Source organism: Hemicordylus capensis, chromosome 1 (genome assembly GCF_027244095.1).
Source record: "Hemicordylus capensis ecotype Gifberg chromosome 1, rHemCap1.1.pri, whole genome shotgun sequence".
Taxonomy (NCBI): domain Eukaryota; kingdom Metazoa; phylum Chordata; class Lepidosauria; order Squamata; family Cordylidae; genus Hemicordylus; species Hemicordylus capensis.
The window spans coordinates 136152347-136169747 of NC_069657.1; the positions used below are offsets into that span (position 1 = coordinate 136152347).

At 44.1% G+C, this 17401-nt stretch overlaps 1 protein-coding gene across 13 annotated transcripts in view; it reads left to right on the forward strand.

The window, feature by feature from the left end:
* Positions 1-17401, forward strand: part of PPP6R3 (protein phosphatase 6 regulatory subunit 3) — a 177534-nt gene that overhangs the window by 108780 nt on the left and 51353 nt on the right. For all 13 annotated transcript variants that reach the window (XM_053261811.1, XM_053261821.1, XM_053261801.1 and 10 more), the window contains one exon: positions 1067-1152. In XM_053261811.1, the coding sequence (XP_053117786.1) occupies positions 1067-1152 (86 nt within the window). The remainder of the gene's footprint in view (positions 1-1066; positions 1153-17401) is intronic.

Below are 17401 nucleotides of genomic sequence, written 5' to 3' on the forward strand. Positions count from 1 at the left end.
TGAAATTATATTTTGGTGCAAGTTAGTTATGTATGCACTCCTGCCTTTTTGTAGTTTGTCCTCTTTGTATGTCACATTTCTATTAAAAGGGATGGTTGTGAATGCCAATTTTTATTTCTTGCCCTTCAGGGAAGATTGATTTGCATCAAGACAATTTAAACTTTGATTTAAATTGGCATGAAACAAAACTGATATTTAAATCACTTTCCAGTTTATGTATTTGCTGAACAAGCTTGCATACTACCTGACTGCCTTAACAGTTAAAGGATATATATTGGGCTGCAGTTAAATACAGCCTTTATACAACCTAGGATGATGATCCAAAGTATTTGGTAATGAAGCCCACATATTTTGCACGCAAATTTAGATCTGCTTAGGAATGAAACAGACTTCTGTTTAGCGCTTTCTGTACATGTACAGGGATACCAAACAAGATCACTTACTTGAAGGCTGTGTCCACAATCCTGTGCATGCTTATTTGGAATCAAGTTGAACAAAGTAGGATTCATGTTTGAGTAAACATGCATAGGATGGAAGGGTGACAAGTAGGCCTGTGCGTCAGAATGTCTGCTTGCAATGAATATGTACCACCCCCTTCCCCCTGGTGACATGCAGAAGTGGGTGCTCTGAGCACAGGGAGCTCTGTGCAGTATCTGTCATTTCCGTCATTGTGTGAGGATGCTGTTCTTTTGTACCAGAGCCTATGAGGGTGGCTGGGAAGACACACGGAAATGTCAAGAAAAGAGGAAGGCGTGTCTTCCTGGCATCCCTGTGTGTCTTTGTGGCCATCTCTGGAGGAGTTCATAGGCAACCATATTTTCGATATGATCAAGAATTTGCCACCTTACCAGTTATCAGGAATATGGAAGGTCATCACAGAAAATCAAACTTGGCCTCGTTTTAACTTTTTTCTGCTTCTGGATGTAAAACCCATCTAAAAACAAATGCAATTCTATGTTCAACTGAACGGATAGCTTTCACTCAAAGTGACAATCCAGGGTACAAAGTGACAACATTTAGTAGTTTAAGTTTAGTGTTAAAACGGTTCCTTTGTTCGACTTTCTAGAGCTTCCAGATGAAGTCAAGGAGCGATGGGAGACTTTCTGCACAAGCTCCTTAGGCGAAACAAACAAAAGAAACACCGTGGATCTAGTAAGTTTCATATTATTATGTTTGGGGGGAATATTGCATTTGTAAAGAAATCTCTCTCTTCCCCAAGACCATTTGCTTCTACAGGAGACTGTGAATGTAATTTTCCTGGCTTTCTTTGGAAGTGTATGATGTTTAATTTTGTAAGGAAATTTGAGCATAAGCTTGCTTTGTGTCTTGTTACTGAAACCTCAATCACAACCTTGCTTTGTAGTTGGCCAGTCCAAAGTTGCCTTGAAGTAAGACCAAGAGCCACAGATCTCCGATTGCTACAACTCTCAGTAGAGTTTGTCTGTGTGTACATGGTGGCCCTTTCCCCACTTTGACAGTGGGGAAGTAGAGACCACTATGTGCTTAAAAATCCCTGCCTTTCCAGATGTTGGGAGGCCTCATTTTGAATTGTGGAAGCAGATTACATGTGTTTGGCCTTTAAAATAACTACTTCTAATAGTTGTATTGCACTTTAAAAATGCTTCACTTTCTATTTGGAGTTTAGCATTGCATATATTTCCTAACTTGTACTGAAATATTTTTGTAATATTAGCTTTACATCTTATTTGATAGGCAGAATTCTGTGCTGAATTCATATTTAAGGCTAGAATGGGAACAGTTTAACTGAAATTGGGAATTTCTTTTTGTACTTTTGTTCATCCAGTTGTTGCTTGAAATGAGAAATGTATTTTTGAACTAGCTTTTTATGTATGTTCTTGTAGATTTTAATTTTGTATTCAATGTATTCAGTTATTTTAAATGTCAAAAAGATATTTATTTATTATTCATTACATTTCTAGATTGTCCCATCCAAAGGTTCTCGGCAGTGCACAAGTTTAAAAAACATCAAAACAACATTTAAAACACACTGTTTAAAACAATATAAAAACAATATAAAAACAATTTCTAACCATTTAAAACCAATTAAAATACTTAAAAACAATTTTAAAACCTTGGAAGGCCAGGCCAAACAAATAGATTTTTCGGACTCTCTTAAAGGCCAACAATGAGCCTAAATTATGGATATCTGCCGGAAGTGCATTCCATAGGCCAGGAGTAGCTACAGAGAACAACTGGCTCCGAGTCGCCATCAGACATACCAGTGATAACTGGAGTCAGGCCTCTCCAGATAACCTTAACATGCAATGGGGAAAATACAGAAGACGACACTCTCTAAGGTAGCCCAGACCCAAGCCATTCAGGGCTTGTACCACTGTTTTTGAGATCATTGTCTTCAAGGAATGGCCGCAGCTGTCAAATCAGCCGCAGTTGATGAAAAGCGCTCCTGGCCATAGCCTCCCTCCACTTGAGATACCAGAGTGAGGCCTGGATCCAAGAGCACTTCCAAGCTGTGTACCTGTTCCTTCTGGGGGAGTGTAACCCCATCCAGTACTGGAAGATCTAACGCATCCCTCAAATTCCGATCCCCCACAGTGAGCACCTCTGTCTTGCTTGGATTCAGTTTCAGTTTGTTATCCCTCATCCACCCCATTACTGCCTGTAGGCAGGCATTTAGGAAATGAATGCCATTTCCTGATGATGATAAGGAGAAATAGATTTGGGTATCATCAGGATACTGATAACACCCTGCACCAAATTTCCTGATGACGTCACCCAGCAGTTTCATGTACATGTTAAAAAGCATTGGTGACAGAATGGAGCCCTGAGGGACTCCATATAATAGCTCCTGTTTCGAAGAGCAACCATCTCCAAGCTCCACCATCTGGAATCTCTCTGAGAGATAGGAGGGGAACCACTGCAAAGCAGTGCCTCCTATCCCCAGAAGGATACCATAGTCGATGGTATCGAACGCTGCCAAGAGATCCAAAAGAATCAACAGATTCACACTCTCTTAGTCGATTTCCTGGTAAAGGTAATCCATCAGGGCCGACCAAGGCCGACTCAACCCCATAGCCTGCTCTAAAGCCAGTTTGAAATGGGTCTATATAATAGGTTTACTCCAACTGGCTGGAACTGGTTAGATTGGAGACTGGCCTATAACTCTCCATTACTGAAGGATCTAGGGAAGGCTTCTTAAGAAGTGGTCTAATAATTGCCTCCTTCAAACAAGGAGGCATCCTACCCTCCCTCAGCAATGAGTAAATGATATTTACTAGACCATCTCCAACAATTTCCCTGCTAGATAGAAGCAGCCAAGTTGAGCAAGGATCCAGAGACCAAGCCGCACCACCCCAAGCAGCTTGTCCACATCCTCAGGCTTCACAGATTGAAACTGATCTAATCTAATACTGCAAGAGGGATTTCTGGACACCACCTTAATAGACTCCAGATTGGCCCAAATAGAATAGATTTTGTCTACAAAGAACCCATTAAAAGCTTTGCAGCAGAACATAGTCTCCGGGGACTGGTTTGAAATGGAAGGAGCCTGAATCAAACTCCTCACAACCTGGGACAACTCTGTGAACGTGAATCTGCAGAGGCAATGCATGAAGACCAGAAATGGGGGAGTGGGTTTTGTTTCATGCACCGCTTCTGCATACACGTTCAGATGGGCTCTATGCGGTGTCCTGTCAAATTTGAGCCAAGTTCTCCTCCACTTGCATTCCAGTTGCCTACCTTGCTGCTTAAGATTCTGCAACTCCTCTGTATACTAAAGGGGCACTCTTAAAGCAGGTTGGAAGGGACGCTTAGGAGCAATTGTATCTACTGCCTTGGTGAGTTACCTATTCCAGGTTCCCACCAGGACATTGACAGAATTGCTGGCAGGACCATCATCAAAACCTTCCAAGGTTTTTTGGAATCCTACTGAGTCCAGCAGCCATCTCAGGCAGAACCTCTTAATAGGTCCTCCACCCCTGCAGGGCTGAGTTCTGGCTGTGAAACCAACCTTAATTAGGTAGTGGTCCATCCATGACAATAGGAAAACCACAAGGTCCCCCACCCACGGAACACCCCCCTAATCTTGAAAAAAGACCAAATCGAGTGTGTGGCCGGCAACATGAGTTGTTCCTGAAACTAGTTGGGATAGGCCCATAGTTGTTATGGCTGCTATGAACTCCTGAGCCGCACCAGACAAGTCAGCCTCACAATGGATATTGAAGTCCCCCAGTACTAAGAATCTGAGTGATTCCAACACCGGGACTAGTTCTGTCAGCTCAGTTAGGGCAGTCAGTTGGGCAGCGGGGTGGACGGTACACCAGCAAAATCCCCAATCCATCCTTCGTCACCAGAAATATGCACTCAATATAAGTCAACTGTCTCACAAGAGCCCTGGCAAGAGAGATGGTATTCTTATGGACCATAGCCACTCCACCCCACACCCACTTCTCCATTGGCTCCCTCACCCATGATCAAGTTATAGATGATTTCGGTCTTATTCTGAACCGACCTGTCATTGCAGAGGAGCAAGGCTAGGTAGCTGGAACTGCTCCCTGAGGCGAGAGATCTGACAGGGCAGCCGGAAGTGGAAACAGTTGCTAAATTATTGGTTTCCATTCCCCTATAACGACCAGGTGCTCTGCCAACACAAATTCTTCTATTCCCCACCACAACAGTAATAACTGACTCAGAGCTGCCGGATGCACCCCCCGCATCAACCTGCCTAAGAGAACCCAAACACATAACAAAAGGCTTGGCACAACCCAATAAAAGGACTAACAAACTTTAACCCAGACCTCCAACCCTGCCCTAGTATAACTTCCCCCCAGACCCCAGTCCCACATCGAAGGCCTGGCACCAGCTTTGGCAGCCGCCTGCAGGCAGTCCACTGGCTATGCATCTGGTGTGCTTTCATCCTATTTATGCTCCCCAAAAGATATAGTGTTGCACAAATGCAATTAAAGAAAATTCATACCTCCTAAGAAAACTACTAGCAGGAGCCAATCTGCTCATGTAACTGGATGGTCACAAAAGATTACTTATTATTTATTTATTTATTTAACAGATTTGTACACCACTTCAAACTTTTGTCTCTGGGTGGTTAACAATAGCATAAAGCAAGTTAAAATATATACAAAAACTTACAATTTAACAATTTAAAAATCACCTACAAATTAAAACCTTAAAATTTTAAAGAACTGAAAAAGCTTGGGTGAAGAGGTGGGTTTTCAAATGTTTTTTAAAAATTGTCAGATGGGGAGGATCGTATCTCAGTAGGGAGCGCATTCCACAGTCTCGGGGGAGCAACTGTGAAAGCCCGTCCCTGTGTGGCCACCTGCCGAGCTGGCGGCAACTGGAGATGGATCTCTTTGGATGACCTCAGTCGGCAGTGTGGCTGATAATGAAGAATACGTTCTCTTAGATACCCAGGGCTTAAGCCATTTAGGGCTTTATAAGTTATAACTAGCACCTACTGGCAGCCGGTGTAACTCTATCAACACAGGAGTGATGTGGTCTCTCCGAGATGACCCAGAGACCAACCTGGCCACCGCATTCTGTACCAACTGAAGCTTCCGGACTACGTACAAAGGCAGCTCCACATAGAGAACATTGCAGAAGTCAAGTCTGGAGGTTACCAACATATGTAGCACTGTTCTGAGGTTGTTCATCTCAAGAAACTGACGCAACTGGCGTATCAGCCGAAGCTGATAGAAAGTCCCTCTGGCCACCGCCTCAACCTGAGATACCAGGGAGAGGTGTGGATCCAGAAGTAGTCCCAGACTGCTAACTTGTTCCTTTTGGGGAAGTGTGACCCCATCCAGAACAGGGAGATCAAAATCGTCTCTGGAGTTCTGACCCTGCACAATAAGTACATCTGTCTTATCTGGATTCAGTCTCAGTTTATTCTCCCTCATCCAGCCCATTACTGCTTCCAGGCAAGCATTTAGGGAAATTACACCATCTCCTGAAGAAGTTGACATAGAGACAGATTCCAGATGATGTTGATTGGAGACTGTTGCTCTTTGAAATCTGAGCTTAAATATGGCGTCCCTCAAGGCTCCCTACTTTCTCTTGATTGTTGCTCTTCGACACCTACATGAAACTGCTGGGAGAGATCATCAGGGGATTTGGAGTGGGGTGTTATCAGTATGCTGATGACACCCAGATCTGCTTCTCCATGTCAGCTTCTTCAGGAGATGGCACGTTTTCTTCATTATGAGCCCCACCGCCCATTGAGGACATCTGGAGAGGTCCGTCTCCAGTTGCCGTCTGCTCAGCCTGGTGGCCACATGGGTACGGGCTTTCTCGGTTGCTGCCCCAAGACTGTGGAATGCTTTCCCTAATGAGATACAATCCTCCCCATCTCTGACAATTTTTTAAAAAGCATTTGAAAACCCACCTCTTCACCTAAGCTTTCTCAGCTTAAAAAATAAATAAATTAGGTTTTATCTCTGGTTTATTTTTAAATTGTTAAATTGTTTTAAGTTTTTAACTCGTTTTTCGTTATTGTTAACTGCCCAGAGATGAAAGTTTGGGGCGGTGTACAAATTTGATAAATAAAATTAAATAATGTACATTGGGCAGCAGTTTGAGCCTTGTTAACATCCCATCTTCCTGCATGCAGATTTTCCATTTTTAATACCCTAAAGCTAGATGTTTTTAATAAGAAACAGCTGCAGGCCCTGCTGTAGAGAACACAATTAGTATTTTGCATTCAGTTTGTTTGACTTGCAGTACCAAAAAATTAACAGATTAGATATTTTCAAGTATAGCATACAAGCCAAATTCATTGAGTGGTTATATTTCCATACATACTATGAACCTGTCATAGTGCTTAAACCTTTACAAGTTAAAAGCTGCAAAATACATTCATAAAGCCTTCTGGATTATTTCGTCCGATAGATCACATAAGCATGTCTAGTGCAACCTTACTCGCTTAAAACGTTGCATTAAATTATTTTTTTAGCTAGTTTTATAGATATCTCTGTTCCAGTGAGTTAGCAATTCTATTAGCATTGATGGACGGTATTCATGGTGTTCAAGATAATCCGGTCCATGATAGTGTTGTGCTGATATAATGTGGGTATTGTGCTAACTAAGGGCCGTCAATTCCAGTGTTCTTTCACTAGTGGAAGTGGTTGACAAGTTGCACAACGTATTTGCAGCCTTGTATGTGTCGTGCAGGAGATCTTCCACTAGAGGTTGCCAATAGGTTTCTGGGCAAAATACAAAGTGCTAGTTATAACTTATAAAGCCCTAAACGGCTTAGGCCCTGGGTATTTAAGAGAATGTCTTCTTTGTTATGTGCCCCACCACCCATTGAGGTCATCTGGAGAGGTCTGTCTCCAGTTGCCGCCTGCTTGGCTGGTGGCCAAAGGGGTATGGGTCTTCTCGGTTGCTGCCCCGAGACCGTGGAATGCTTTCCCTTCTGAGATACGATCCTCCCCATCTCTGACAATTTAAAACAAAACAAAACATTTTTCAGACCTATCTCTTCACCCAAGCCTTTTCAGCTTTTTAAATTTGTAGGTTTTAATTTTATGCTGTTTTTAAATAGTTAAACTGTTCTAACCTTTTATATTTGTTTTAATTGTTTTTATGTCACTGTTAACTGCCCAGAAATGAAAGTTTGGGGGGGTATATATGTTAAATTAATTAAATAATGATGATGACGACGATGATGTCTGAATAAAACAAACCAGTCAATAACACCTGCCTGATTGTGTAAACAAGATATAATAATAATATCACTTTTAAAATTTTGAAATCAGTTAATCAGTAAAAACCATGAAATATCCCCCTCCAAAAAAAACCCCATAAAAAGACAAACAGAAGCAGGAAACCTGAAAGAACCCAGCAAACTAAATTGCAATCATGTCTGTGCTTTACCCCTTTAGAGTAACTTAATTCCAAAGTGAAGCTAACATTAACAAAGCTGTCTACTTCTAACTACATCACTTCTGAAGTGTCTCAACATCATAGCCACATTTAAAATAGCAAATGAGTCAAACTAAAAAAAAGTAAGGGACAAATATAAAGAGATTTTCTTTTTTGCAAGATCTAAATAAAGCACTAATCAATTCGTTAAGAACTCTTGAGTAATAATTTGCAGATCTCCTTACTCCTCTCCCAGTAAGATGTTATGCTGAATGACCATATTCTACTTATTGATACAAATACATTCTCCCTTTTAGTTAATTTAAGGAAAACATTGTCAAAGTACCCTAGGATGAAAGGAATGATAATTTTTAGATTCTAACTTGAAGTGGATTGATTAGGAGCAATTTTTATGTTTTGCACAATAAAAAGATGAACTACTCGGGTTCGTGGAGCCAATTTTCAGAGCAACCTTTTCACTCTAATTTGATGCTAGACTAATGTAGAAGCACACTTCTAGGAAGTAGAGAAATCTATTTACCCAACCATATCATTTAAGTAGGGTACACAAGTAGTGGATTTTCTGTTTATCCTCCATATTAGCCCTGCTACATTCCACCGGAGACACCCACATTTTATGAGGCAGTACTTTTATACAATTTTGTAACTATGACAGCCAACTTAAAAAATTTTCAGAGCAGACCAATAACGTATTTACAAGGTAAATAGTGAGATTGAGACTCTTATTTTTTCTTTTAAGAGTCCGAATCTCACTATTTACCTTGTCCCTCCCCCCCGCCGCTTGCGGCGGCCATGCTGCGGTCTGAGGAGGCTGGGGGCTGCCGCTGCCTCTTCCTCCTCCTTGCCACCACCTCTGCCATTCTCTGCCAACTAGAATGCACCTCTGCATGCTCTGCCAACTAGACTTTGGACTATTCCAATGAGACTTTGTATAAAATCTGCATCCAGAGCTGGAGGAGGAGGCAGCTCAGGAGGAGGGAGGAGGTGGTGGAGGGTGCAGCAGCAGCAGCCCGGCTGGGAGATGGGGAAACTGGAACCTTGGCAGGGAGCTGGGTGGCGGTGAAGGGAGGAGCAGCACGGTAGGACTGTGCTCCTGCCACAAAGAGCTGCGTGGGGGGGCTGATATCTTGTACACACGCACACCTTAGAGGTAACCGTGGCTCCCTTGGTCTTTCAGCACTTTCTACAACACTTGACTTGTTTTCCCCATCATTCTTATGCCTCAGATAAAGTAAAGTTGAGCCATCAAATCAGTGTCGACTCCTGGCAACCATGGAGCCATGGTAGAATACAGGAGGGGTTTACCATTGCAGTCTCCCGCACCTTATGAGATGATGCCTTTCAGCATCTTCCTATAACTCCCTTTGGTATGCAGGGATGGGTCGGGCGATTGACACGGTCACGGCTAGATGCCCTCTCCCGACCCGCCAAGCCCAAGTGACTCCCTGGTATACAGGTGAGTTGCGGACAATGAAGCAGGCTGGTAGACGGCTTGAGCATTGTTGGAGGAAAACTCTTAATGAATGTGACCGAGCACAGGCTAGAGCCCATATTAGGGCCTACTCTATGATGGTGAGAGCGGTGAAGAAATTCTACTTTCCCGCCACCATCGCGTCGGCTTTATGTCGTCCAGCGGAGCTTTTTCAAGTGGTTCGGGGCCTCCTAGGTGAGGACCCCAAAGACCATCAAACAGAGCACTTGGCAGCCCACTGTGACCGATTTGCTTTACATTTTTCAGATAAAATTGCTCATATCCGTTCTGACTTGGATGCCAAGATTTTTGCATCACCAGAACGGGATGTTGCCGATGCAACACCTGTCTGATCTTGTTATATTGGTTGGTTTTCAGACTGTGTTGCTTGAGAAGGTGGACAGACTGCTTGTAAAGTTGAGGCCTACCACGTGTGTCCTAGAACCTTGCCCTTCATGGTTGGTGAAGGCTTGTAGGGAGGGCCTGGCTCCGTGGGTGGCAGGGGTGGTGAATGCCTCTTTAGAGCAGGGGGTGCCCCCCCCTTGCCTGAAGGAGGCAATCATTAGGCCCTTCCTTAAAAAGCCCTCATTGGACCCAGCTGACTTAAATAACTTTCAACCAGTTTCAAACCTCCCCTTCTTGTGCAAGGTGTTGGAGAGCATTGTGGCTTCCCAGCTCCAGGCAGCCCTGGATGAATCTGATTACTTAGATCCTTTCCAGTCTGACTTCTGACCTGGATATGGGACTGAAACTGCCTTGGTTGCCCTGGTGGATGACCTATGCCAGGAGATAGGCAGAGGGAGTGTGACTCTGTTAGTCCTCCTGGACCTCTCAGCTGTTTTCGATACCATTGACCATGGTATCCTTATGAGATGTCTCTCTGGGTTGGGACTTGGGGGCACAGTTATACAGTGGTTCTGTTCCTACCTAGGGGGTCGTACTCAGAAGGTGGTGCTGGGGGATGTCTGCTCCACCCCATGGCCTTTGGCCAATGGGGTGCCACAAAAATCTATTCTGTCTCCCATGCTGTTTAACATTTACATGAAGTCCCTGGGAGAGGTCATCCATAGGTGTGGGCTGCAGTGCCATCAGTATGCTGATGACACCCAGCCCTACCTATCTTTTAAGTTGGCAGACACCAGGGAGGCAGTGGATACTCTGAACCGGGGCTTGGGGACTGTTCTGGACTGGATGGGGGCAAACAAGCTGAAACTCAATCCAGACAAGACGGAAGAGCTCTGGGTTGGTAGAACTGATCATCCGAGTCATGAGGTAAATCTGGTCTTTGACGGGGTCACACTCCCTCTGAAGGACAAAGTCTGCAGCTTGGGGGTGCTTCTGGACCCAGCACTCTCCTTGGAGGTGCAGCTGGCGGTGCTATGCAGAAGTGCCTTTGTTGTGGCCCCTCAGCTTTGGAACACTCTCTCTGAAGAGCTTCGCCATGCTCCCTCCTTCAGTGTTTTTAAAAAACATCTTAAAACACACATTTTAAAGGAGGCTTTTTAATGCTCCATTATTATTTTGTTATATCTGGTAGGTTCTTTAGCTTCTTTAGCTTTTTATAATTTTCAGTTTTGATCTGAACCTAATTGTGGTTTTTAATCTGACTTTTAGAAACATTTAGTTAATTTTATTGCTTTTATTGTATCTGTGTCTAATTGTTGTGAGCCGCCCCGAGCAGTAGTGCACTGGAGGGGCAGGGTATAAATATTTTAATAAATAAATACTGCTTCTGCCCGATATAGGTGTTTCCCATAGTCTGGGAAACATACCAGCGGGGATTCAAACCGGCAACCTCTTGCTTCCTAAACAATTTACTTCCCTGCTGCACCATTAGGTGCTTCAGATGCTTTCCCCAAACTCCTTCACTGTGGTGGGTGCTTTTGCATTCTACTCAAATTGCAGCTTCTTGAACTTCAGGAGAAGTGAAGACAGGTCTTGTCTTCAAGCTGCAGTCAACTGGATCAAGCAGCCACCCTCAGTCAGGTCTCCCTCGTGCTCAGCCCCCTTTGCAACGCTTTCTCTTTCTTCTTGTCACCTTCCTCCTCGTCATCTTCCTGCCAGTTTCTCTTTTTACTTGGCTCTTTTAGTTTATGTGCTTTGTTTTACCCTGGGCAGTTACTATTTCTGATGTTACTGTTAGCAACTAACAGTTTTTCCTCCTTTGTCTTTCTCTGCCCATTTTCCCTTATGATCCTCCTCTGAAGTCAGAGTCTGGGGTGCAGTCACTGGTTTAGTTTTAGAGAGTCGCTGTAGCAGTCTTGCTTGTTGGTCCTGAGTTTTCCTTAATTGTCCTTTATGGGACTCCTCTGGAGTCAGAATTTGGGGCACAGTTTTTGGCTGCTGTTTTGACTCTTTGGACCCTAACTGCTCCGGTCCTTTGCAGTGCTCTCCTCTTTGGGCTCCCCTCCCCCTTTCTCTTCCTCTGTTCTCATCATTATGTCTTTCCTTCCTAATTCGGATCTCTTTTTGATCCCTCTTCCCACCCACCCTTTCCCTCTTCTTTGCTGGCTTTTCTGTACTGCTTGCCTTCTCTTGTTTGATTTTCCTCCCCCACCCCGCAGTCAAACTGCATTCCCATCTCCCCCCCGCCCCCCCCCCACACATCATATTATCCTCGCTCTTTTTCTCTTTCTAGTATTACCAGCTTGAAAAACTACTCTTTCCCTTCATGTCATAGTGGGGTAGCTAAAAAGCCACATGAGGATAAAGAGGTGAACCCCACATGGGAAAATGATGCTTTTGGAGAAAACTTGGCTGTAACACCTTGCTACGCATGCTTGGTTCTTGCCTTTGGAATACTGTTAGGTCTTTGTTGCTTGTAAAATGAAAGAAAATGTTGCCTTCTTCCCAGTTGGATCATTGAGTAAATGTGATTCTTTGAGAACATAACTAGAAATGTGTAGTGTGAGTCCTTGGATATTTGGAGTATTACTGCATTCCATTTAGTGTTAGTTCCATTGAATTGTCTAATGGTGTAGTTATTATCAGTGCTTTTGATGAAGATAAACCATTTCATATACAGGAAGTCCTCCTAGATAGCCACCTAATGGCTCAGCGGGAAATGACTAGCAAGCTAGAGGTTGCTGGTTCGAATCCTCGCTGGTTTCCCCCAGACTATGGGAAATGCCTATATCGGGCAGCAGGGATATAGAAAGATGCTGAAAGGTATCATCTCATACTGCACGGGAGGAGACAATGGTAAACCCCCTCCTTTATTCAACCACAGGGCTCTGTGGTCGCCAGGAGTCAACACCGACTCGACGGCACACTTTACCTTTACCTCATAGATAAAAACATGGAAAGAAAGGTGATTGTTTATATACAAAAAGACAACTAAACTAATTTTAGGAGGACATTGATAATATTATCAAGAATATAAAATTACCAAGACATTCTTTTGTCTGTGGATAATATTTTATTTTTGATAAGCATTGTTGCTAAAAATATATATATAATGATTTCTTTGTGGAAAGGGGTTCAATTCCTACTTGGAGCTTATTTAATGAGACACACAACTTTACAACATTATTCTATTTGTATGATAGGTGGTGCTCCTTCCAGACAGTCTTTACTTCATCAAAATAAGTATCAAAAATACTTACATAAATACTTAGTTATTTTGATGATGTAAATACTATCTGGAAGGAGCACAGTCTATCATACAAATGGAATAATATTGTAAAGTTGTGTGTTTGACTGAATAAGCTCCAAGTAGAAATCAAACCCCTTTCCAAAAAGAAAACATTCTTTGCAATGTATATGCTCCTTTTTTAGGTTTACATCTTTCAGCTTTGCTTCTGCCTTGTTTTAGATTCTGCCTTGGTTTTTATTGTAGTTAAATATGAAATGTAAGAAAGTAAAAATCCAATTTTATAAATAGATTAGAATTGTAAAATACACTTCCTTACTTCCATCTTTATGGAGTGTGTGTCTATGCACTCACACATGTGTGTTTTATATCTATAGTGGCACATAATAATGCCCATGTGTGCACACTGCCTTGATACTGCTGCCTAGAACAAAACTCATTCCACTCATTGATTTAAAAACTAGAGGGAGCTCTGCTCGACGCTATCCTGTGGAGCTAGGTGTTTAGGCAGATATGCTGCCCAGGATTACATTTGCTGTCTTTGGACATGTGTTCACCTCCCATTGTGGCATCACTTAAATTTGAGTATTTCTCATATTTGAAGCAAAACAACAACAATAATTCACAAGTAATAATATTCATAATACTGATCAACCAAAATTTAAACAAACCCATACTGACAGAATTTACACCACTTCATTTTCTCCTTCTGTCTTTCTTTTCTGTCATTAAGGTTTTGCTGACCATTTGGATCTGGGTGTATTACTAGTTTACATACCCAAAATAAAAGTTAGTGTGAAAAAAGGTAGATGAAAGTGTTCTGTTAGAAAATATTTAATTGGGAAAACAAGTTAATAAGGAAGTACTTGCATTTCTGTAACTGCAGAAATGTGTGGAAGTATCCTTGCAGCAGTTCAGAACTTTCTAGAAGGGGTTATATCTTGTGACTAGTAAATTTGTCAGACTGTCTCTGTTATGCATGGTGTGTGTGTGTGTGTGTGTGTGTGTGTGTGTGTGTGTGTGTGTTATAAAATAAAAACGTGGGTGATGAGATGCTGCTGTACTCCACTAACTAGTTCTTTCTTCATGCTGTTCTAATGCCATTACTACTCACTGGTATAAGCAGTAATGGGATAGGACACTTACTAGTCTGACTCGGAGGAACTAACAAATGTGTAGTTGGATTCTGAATAAATGTATGAGCCCCAAGAATTTGTATGGTGGTATATCTATGACTGATGTGGGTTTTGCTGTGACAGCCTTTTTAAATATTTGGTCTATACTTTTCATGTGTAGAGGTTGTAATGTTTCTATGTATGTGTTTTAGAAGTGGGAGTGACTTCAGAGAGCATTCTTGTATCACAAAAATGTGGCACATAAGCTGAGTAGTTGCAGTATAACATAGATCTGGATCGTGATCCGTTGCATTCATAAAGAATGGGTTCTGCGCCTGCGCAGGGACCTTGCGGACCGACTGACTAGCTCCTCGCGACGCCTCCAACCGCCCTGCACGTGATCGTGTCCATACTTTAATAGGCGGTTGGGGCGTGTCTTCCTCAGTTTCTTTTAGACCGCCATTGCGTCTAAACCTCAGATCGATTGCTCCTCGGTATATTAATAGTTTTTCACGGTACAACGACTGGAACGGATTCGGAACTACGTTTGGCTTTGACCTTTGGACTATTTTGGACTACGTTTTTTGGATATCCCTTAAGAATTTCGTAAATTGGAACATTATTATTGGCCGTGAGACGCTGAGTGCTATGGCGTCGAAAGCGGCGGTTAAAACAACTTTCAAGCGCTGCACTAACTGCAGAGCAAAATTACCATCAACGGATACACATGATGCCTGCCTGCTTTGTCTTGGTGAGCAACATAACCCGATGAACTGCAAGATTTGTTGCTCTTTCTCTAAACAAACTTTGAAAAATCGGGCATTGCGTTTGCGGGCGGCACTGTACGAGGACGCACTTAGACCCCCGATGCCGAGGCCGGGCTCGGGGCCCTCGACATCGATGTCGGTAACGAGCGTTACGATACCGTCGACTTCGCTTCCTCCTGTTGTGGACTCTGCCTCATCGCAGTCTAAAGCCACTATGGAAGAGGAGTTTAAAAGGCCCGGGAGTGTGGAGAAGAAGAGGCGCAAACACAAAAAGGCGCGATATTCCTCCACAGACGAAGAGGGCGCTTCCTCGCCACCGAGAAAGAGATCCAAAAAGACACGAGTCCGTAGTAGGACTCCTTCGCCGACGGGTTTACAGACCGAGGCGGAAGATTGGGATACTACTTTAAAGGTGACTCCGTCTCCATGGGTGCAACAAAGTTCCCCGTCATCGGAAGTTTCGCCATCGACATCGAGGTCGGCGTCGAGATCGACGTCGAGGCACGAGCACGCGTCGGCATCGAAAGCTCGACATCGAAGAGAATCTAGAGATCGGGCATTACCGGCGTCGACTTCGCCATCGACATCGATAGACCCGCTGCTGTCGGCGTCGACGGGGTTCGACTCGATACCGAAGGTGTCGGAGTTCCAAGCCTCGTCTACACAGATTGCGGGAGTTCAGGTTCCAGAACAATGTACTGCTTCAACACCGAGTGTTTTCCAGACTGGAGACCGACACCGGCTGGTGGCGGACTTAACTCCTGCAAGAACCCCAATTCACTCTCCGGCGTCGCCCAGGGTGACTTATCATTCGGAGGACTATATGGACTTTGGTGAGGGAGTCATGCAGGAACAAACTGTTGTGCAGAAAACTCGGACTCCATTGTTGGCCTTATTGGATTCTAGTGAAGGCACGCCTTCCGGGTCGACCTTTCACGGGTTTACCTACGACCAGCTGAGTGGGACAGCAGTGCCTAAGACTCCGTCTGTGTCTCCAGGGCGACCCTCCGTGCATACTCCAGAGACTACTCGACTCATTTCAGCAGCCACGAGTCCCATTCGACAGCTCATGACTCCTTTGGTGGAACATCATAATCTGCCGAAGCCGATACCTATTCGGGCACGAACGGCAGATGCATCAACGGCCACGTCTCTTCCTGTGGGCCGCATCACACATGCTTGTGGTTTCCGCCACAACCCCGAAGTGTTTTTTCCACCAGATTATGCGGAATACAAAATTTGGAAGGCGCAGCAGTCGCTTCGTGAAGATCCACTGCCACAGCGGCAGCGCCCATTGGAGGCCAGGTTGCTGCAAAATAACCCGTCCTTGCCACACCGCTCAGAATCCATACGTCCCCAGGTGTCGTTGAAAGGGGCACCTTCTAACCTTGTCCCTGCTACGCAGTGTGTTTCATCACATGAGACTGGAAGCAGTAGGAACAGCGACTCAGACACATCATATTTGTCAGACACTGAGGCAAGCACCATGCACGAGCCCAGAGAGCCTGACCCTCCAGAGGAGGTTGCGCCGGGTACCTCGATCTCTCCCTCAGAGGAACTGAAAGCGTACCATGCGCAACTACGTGAGATGGCGGAAGCTTTGGGCCTGGAAATTCAGCTACCAGTCTTAGATCTGAAAGATCCTGTGTATAATATGATGGCAAAAGCTAAGGTCACTCACCCTGTGTCGCTACCAATGATTCCGGCAATTACGAAGGCGGCACAGTCGGCATGGACTGTTTTGAGGACTTCAACGCCCACTTCGAGAAAGTTGGAGAATTTGTATAGGGTGCAAGAAGTTGATAACACTTACCTGGTGAGGCACCCAGACCCGAACTCTTTAGTGGTGGAGTGTGCATCGTCAAAGGGTGCACAACGCCATACTACCCCTGCTGATAAAGAGGGGAGAAAGCTTGATGTCCTGGGACGTAGAGTTTATTCTACATCCAGTTTAGCAGTGAAAATCGCTAATTATGCTGCATGTATGACACGATATGCCCACCATCTGTGGGACACTTTTTTCCAGGACTCGTCCACGTTGTCGGCAGATGATTTACAAAAGGCTCTAGCACAGACCTATGAAAAGTCTACGGTGGTGACCAGGCAGTTGCTGAGCACGTACAAGCATTTAGCGGAGACGGAATCGCGGGCAATGGCAACAGCTATTACTTTGCGGCGTCACGCGTGGCTGAGGTCCACTAACTTACAGCCAGAAATGAAAGATAAAATTGAGTATTTGCCCTTTGATGGGAAAGGGCTATTTGCAGACTCTACGGATGACACCATGGAATCCTGGAAAAAGATGAAGGTCACGGCAAAAACGTTCATGACATCCACTTCTTCAGCTAGTCAGCAGTCTCGTAGTCGCCCCTACGGAAGACAGCAAAATAGGTATTCTAATAAACAGGATCGAAGAGACTACAGGAGACAAAACAAGCCTTATCAAAGGAATAGGCCCTATTATCAGAAACCTAAAGGCCAGAGGGCTGCTAAAGACCAATCAAAGCAGTCTCTTTGAAGTGAAGGTCCATCCACTGCAACACCGCACATCGACACCAACTACAATACCAGAGGCCTC